This window comes from Spinacia oleracea, chromosome 3, assembly GCF_020520425.1.
Source record: "Spinacia oleracea cultivar Varoflay chromosome 3, BTI_SOV_V1, whole genome shotgun sequence".
NCBI lineage: Eukaryota > Viridiplantae > Streptophyta > Magnoliopsida > Caryophyllales > Amaranthaceae > Spinacia > Spinacia oleracea.
Window position 1 is genome coordinate 34,455,496 of NC_079489.1, and position 5,872 is coordinate 34,461,367.

At 41.9% G+C, this 5,872-nt stretch overlaps 1 protein-coding gene across 1 annotated transcript; it reads right to left on the reverse strand.

Moving 5' to 3' along the window:
• Positions 1–1,421: 1,421 nt before the first annotated feature.
• On the reverse strand, positions 1,422–2,168 carry LOC110792953 (uncharacterized protein At2g29880). The gene is made up of 2 exons (XM_021997778.2): positions 1,794–2,168; positions 1,422–1,676 (listed from the first exon to the last, which is right to left on the reverse strand). The coding sequence occupies exons 1-2, from the start codon at positions 2,166–2,168 to the stop codon at positions 1,422–1,424; spliced, it is 630 nt and encodes a 209-aa protein (XP_021853470.2).
• Between the last annotated feature and the right edge of the window lie 3,704 nt (positions 2,169–5,872).

Here is a 5,872-nt window from a genome sequence, read left to right on the forward strand (position 1 = left end):
TTACCTCTTACATTAAATTCAAAAAGAAAAAAAAACCATTGACAACCACAACCGACAACCGCTTCCACCACCACCACCACCGTGACTGCCGCAGACCCCACCACAACCACCCAACACCACCACACACTCCATTTACCGCCCCGCACAACCTCCCCTGCCTTTCCCCTTCTCGACTTTCTCTCTCCCCTGCCTTTCTTCTTCCGCGGCCACGCTACCAGCACCCTCCAGGCGTGCCTCTTCTGCCTTACCCAGCCTCATCGGCGTTCCTCCAGTAGCAAACCTCCGCCCAGCCGCCGCCTGTCTCCTTCCTTCCTTCCTCCTTCGTGCGTACCCCTGCCTTCCCCTGCTCATGTTCCAGCCGTTCAGGAACTAAGTTCCACTTTGGAACTTTGTCCTCTTTTCTTTGTTTCCAAGTAAGCCCAACTACCAAAACTGGCTCAATATCTTTTAAGGGGTTGTTTGGTTTACATGGGAAATAAGTTCCTATAGGAAGTGTATTTTCATGGGAAGTTACTTCCCTCGTTCACTTCCTAGGAAATACATTTGACATGTTTGGTTGACATTGAGGGATTTACACTTCCTATGAATTAACTTCCTTTGTTTTGTTTGGTTGAATAATCTACTTCCCATGTATTGTAACTTCTTTAACTACCTTTTTTAAAAAAATATTTTAACTTTCTCAATGTAAACTAACCAAATTCTAGAAATAATATTGTAATCACCATATTGTTGTTACTGTAATCTTAAGTAGTAGCTTTATGCGCCTAATACGTAATCCATAATGTCAACCATAAGATTACAAAAAAGTTGGAAATCCCTTACATAAGTTATAGCAATGGTACCTTACAAAAGATAATGCTCGATTAACCTTGAGCTAAAATAACTCAGTTGGCTTACAATTCTAGCAAAATAATATAGTTCAATCCGAGCAAGGTTAAGTATACTGCTTGGCCCCGTGAAGAAATATGATTAGCCCCTATTGCTTATAAAGCCTACAATACTAACACAACAAAAAGTTCCTAATGAACAACCAAAACATATATACTTCGGCAGCATCCACTAGGCGCTAGCTACAATAGATATCTCCAACATTAAGCATCTGCTAGCTACAATATACATCTCCAACATTAATCTGGAAGCAAGAGACCTTGGACATAGGGATATTTGTAGTCACCCGGAAGGGTGAAAAAGAAATCAACTTCAAGAGGATTAAGGGAAAATTTTTTCGAGACCAAAATAACTTCAGTAGAAGATAATCCTTTTATTTTCATTACCTCAGCGGTTACTTTCATCCTTCTGTCAGCCGAGTCAGACTCATATTGAAAACAATTAGCAAGTTGTCCCATGTGTTCACTTCCAACTTCCATTACATCACTAATTTTTCCAATTTTGGTGGAAAATTCTTTCAACACTTCGATAGTTTATGTCCTTGCTCTCTTAGTCCTACTAGTTGTAGTTGTCGGAGATGATGAATGTCCCGTTGGATTACCTATGGGAGTTAAATTGATTGACTCTATAGATTCAGGGACTTCTTGCTCTTCTTCATCCATCTCTTCAAGTACATCGTACACATTTGTAGCTTCATTTCCAACATCTCTATCTTTGCCAAATATTTTCCCCAAGTCATCAAAAAATGGAAAAGGCTTATTCCTTAACCCTGCTGCATTTTTATGACTCTACCAGTAAGAATAGAAATAGTCATGTTCCTTATAAGAGAAAAAATGTTAAAACTATTTAAGTTGATGGAACTATAAACAACAATTACAAAAGTAATAAAATAATTCAAACATTACCTTAATCCATTCATCCCAAACCGATTGTGGGCATGTAACAAACTTTCCTTCGTCATTCCAGCCAAATCCACTTGCACTCGGGCTAAGCATCTCCGGAATAGCATCATATTGTTTCCTAAGGAGCTTCACCCTAGACTCAATATGAGGTTTGGCTTTTTTGTCACATTCAGGCAACTTTTCTTTCATAAGAATTTCCAACTTAGCATAAGCACCATTTTTGAATTGTCCATTATCTGTTTTCCAGCCTCCAAGATCAATAAGATCATTCATGGCATTAATAAGCGCACGATCAAGTGACCATCTGTTGCAGTTTCTACTTGAGTGGTTAGCATTAGCACCTTGTCTAGAGTTCCCTTGAGCACCAGATTGATTCATCTCTACAAACACAAATGTAATAAAACATTGCAGAACCAAAATCATATATCACAATAATCAATACAAATATATATTATATAATAACAAGAATCCAAAAATTGTACACCAAAAGTTAATAGTAATTAAGCACAAAACAAGTAGACAATTTCTCTTACAAGTGAGAAAAATAGTGATAAGAGGATTAAAAATCTAGACACAAACTACTTAAGTAGATCTTGTCTGCAACCATGAATTGTACATCTCATTAGCTAGTTCTTGTCTAAATAAATTCCATGTTGTGCTAGTCTCCATAATCTCGATATTGTTTTCGTCAGTATCCTCTTGCGTGTCATCTTGAACCAAGGACTCCATAGGGTCTACAGTCATATACGTTCGAATGAAGTTATGTGTTAAAGCACATCCTATTATTATTCTACTTACTACCTTACGACGATACCATGTTGTGTTCCTTAGAATACCCCATCTCAGTTTTAGCAATCCGAAACATCTTTCTATGATGTTCCTTGCTTGAGAATTCTTCATGTTAAAATATTCTTCAGCTGATAATGGACGTGCACCTCTTTTCCAAACACTCGAATGATATCTTTGACCCCTAAATGGTGTTAAAAATCCCTCACAATTCATATATCCGGCGTCACATAGATAGTAGTTACCTAAAACCAACAACAAAAGTCTAAATTATAAATCATTTAGTTTCATATTATTCTCCTTTATAATTATAACACAAGGAATACAATTTTATTACCTTGGGGGACTTTCAAAGGATCTTTTCTAGAAAGTTGTCAAATATTGTGCAATCTCGTATGATTCTCATTAATAACACACGTATATATAGTACAACTCAGTTACCTAAACCCTAGGTACACATTAGGTAACTCACCATAGTTAGGACTCTACAGAATATTCACAGAATAATATCTAATATCTTAACATATCTTAACATCCCCCCTCAAGGTGGAGCATGTAGATCTCGAATGCCCATCTTGTGCAAAAAAAAACTCAAATTGCGCCTTCCCCAACGCTTTGATGAAGATATCTGCTAACTGAACCTTCGTCGACACGTACGACGGACTGATGATCCCTTCCTTGATTGCATCTCGAATGAAATGACAATCTAACTCGATGTGTTTTGTCCTTTCATGGAACACCGGATTCTGTGCAATATGCAACGCAGACTGACTGTCGCAATACATCCTCATGCCTTGGTCGTGTGTCACCCCCAAGTCGCGTAGTAGTTGTTTCAACCACTTCAACTCACACGTCAGAGCTGCCATCGACCGATATTCTGCCTCAGCAGACGACCGAGAAACAGTATGCTGTTTCTTGGTCTTCCAAGAAACTGGCGACATACCAAGTGACACAAACCATCCAGTCACCGACCGACGCGTCATTGGACACCCTGCCCAATCCGAGTCGCACCACCCCTCCAACTGCAACGCACTGTCCGACCGAAGTAGTATACCTTGACCCGGACACTTCTTCAAATATCTCACTACTCGCAAAGCTGCTTCCCAATGTGCCTCCTTTGGTGCTTGCATAAATTGAGATAGGACATGTACAGAGTAGGCAACGTCTGGTCGCGTGACAGCCAAATAAACCAGACGTCCGATCAGACGCCTATACTGCTCACCGTCCGACAGGTCTGGCCCGTCTGCCAATGCCAACCTATGATTCTGTTCCATGGGAAAGTCCACAGGCTTTGCTCCCAACAATCCGGCCTCTGAGATGATGTCGAGGGCATATTTTCTCTGACATACATAGAACCCTTGACTACTTCGTGCCACCTCTAACCCAAGGAAGTACTTCAGAGCCCCGAGGTCTTTCATTTTAAAACACTCCTTCAAGTATGCCTTAAAACTCTCAAGCGCAAACTTGTTATTGCCCGCGATAATCATGTCGTCCACATAAATGAGCACACTCAGCTGCAACGTACCTTTAGACAGAGTAAAGAGCGAATAATCGGACAGCGACTGTCGAAATCCATAGTGCGTCAATGCCGTCGACAACTTCTGGAACCAACATCTAGGTGCTTGTTTCAACCCATACAACGACTTTCTCATTCGACACACTTTGTCAGAGTGATTCTTCTGGAATCCAGGAGGAATCTTCATATAGATCTCTTCCTCCAAGTCACCGTGCAAGAACGCATTGTGGACGTCCATCTGATGCACGTCCCACTGTTTGACAGCTGCGACAGCTAGGAAAGTTCGAACTGTCGCCATCTTCGCGACGGGAGCAAATGTCTCATTATAATCCAACCCTTCCTCCTGATGATTCCCTAAACATACCAATCGAGCCTTCAGTCTCAACAAATTCCCATCCTCATCACGCTTCTCAGTATACACCCATTTACTCCCCCGTGCTTTCTTCCCTTCCGGTAAATTTTCCAACGTCCATGTCCCCTGTTCCTCCAACGCGTCGATTTCAGCAGCCATTGCCTGACGCCACCCCTCATGCTGCATCGCTTGTTTAAAACTCTTAGGAACTTGCCCTTCTTGTAATGCTGCTATATAATGCCTGTGCTTTGACGAAAAACGCTCATAATTAACAAAATATGTGATAGGATAAGGAGTACCTGAGAGTGATGACGCCGTAGGTGTTTTGTCGGAAGTACTATATTTTTCCCGTATTGTATGTATCACACAGTCTTTCAGCTTTGTCGACGGAAACTTCGCACGCTTCCCCCTTCCTAACTCCGTATCCTCCACACACTGCCTTGTCTCACTCTCGTCACTACCCGTCGTCTCCTCTACACCTGTCTGTGAGGAGACGACGTCTGAATCCACTCGACTAGGTGTTTCATGTTGTTGTTCCTCCCTCACAGGCGACGACACTCCCCTGTCGTCACCACTGGTCAATGACACCCCCTCATCAGCTCCCAGAAGCGACAACACTCCCTCAGTATCACCTGTAGGCGGCGACACCCCAGCAGTATCACCTGCAGGCGACGACACGGTCTCAGGACTCGTAGTCCCACTCTCATCCAAACTCCAATGGTCAAGCCCCCCCTGACCATCATGCACCAGTGGCAACACATCCGATTCATCTACAAAAGGAAACGTCCCTTCATGAAACCTGACATCCCGTGAGACGAAGAACTCATGTGTCTCTAGATCATAAAGTTGCCATCCCTTCCTGCCAAACGGATAACCCAAAAACACACATCGGCGACTCCGAGACTCAAACTTATCCCCTTTACACCGGAGATTATATGCATAACACAGACACCCAAACACGCGGATAGGCACATACGATGGTGGTTTACCAAACAACATCTCATAAGGTGTTTTATTGTCAAGGATCGGGGTAGGTGTACGGTTTATCAAGTAACAGGCGGCCAAAATACATTCCCCCCAAAATTTTATTGGAAGATTTCCTTGAAAACGCAACGCCCTCCCAACATTCAAAATATGTTGGTGTTTTCTCTCGACTCTCCCATTTTGTTGAGGCGTCCCAACACACGACGACTCAAACAGAATCCCATGTTGACGAAAATAATTTTGTAAGCAATTGAATTCAGTACCATTATCACTGCGTACTACTCGAAGAGATCTATTAAACTGACACTTAATCATGGCAACAAAATTAAGAAATGTCGATGCAACTTCCATTTTATTATTCAGTAAATAAATCCACACACCTCTAGAATAATCGTCAACAATGGTAAAAAAATACTTTGCCCCACAAGACGAGGGAGTCTTGTA

Excerpts from the sequence above, each read along its gene's own strand:
- LOC110792953 (XM_021997778.2), bottom strand. The coding sequence starts at position 2,168 with ATGAATCAATCTGGTGCTCAAGGGAACTCTAGACAAGGTGCTAATGCT. Across the intron at positions 1,677-1,793 it reads TTTGGGATGAATGGATTAAG|AGTCATAAAAATGCAGCAGG; the intron begins GTAATGTTTGAA and ends TCTTACTGGTAG.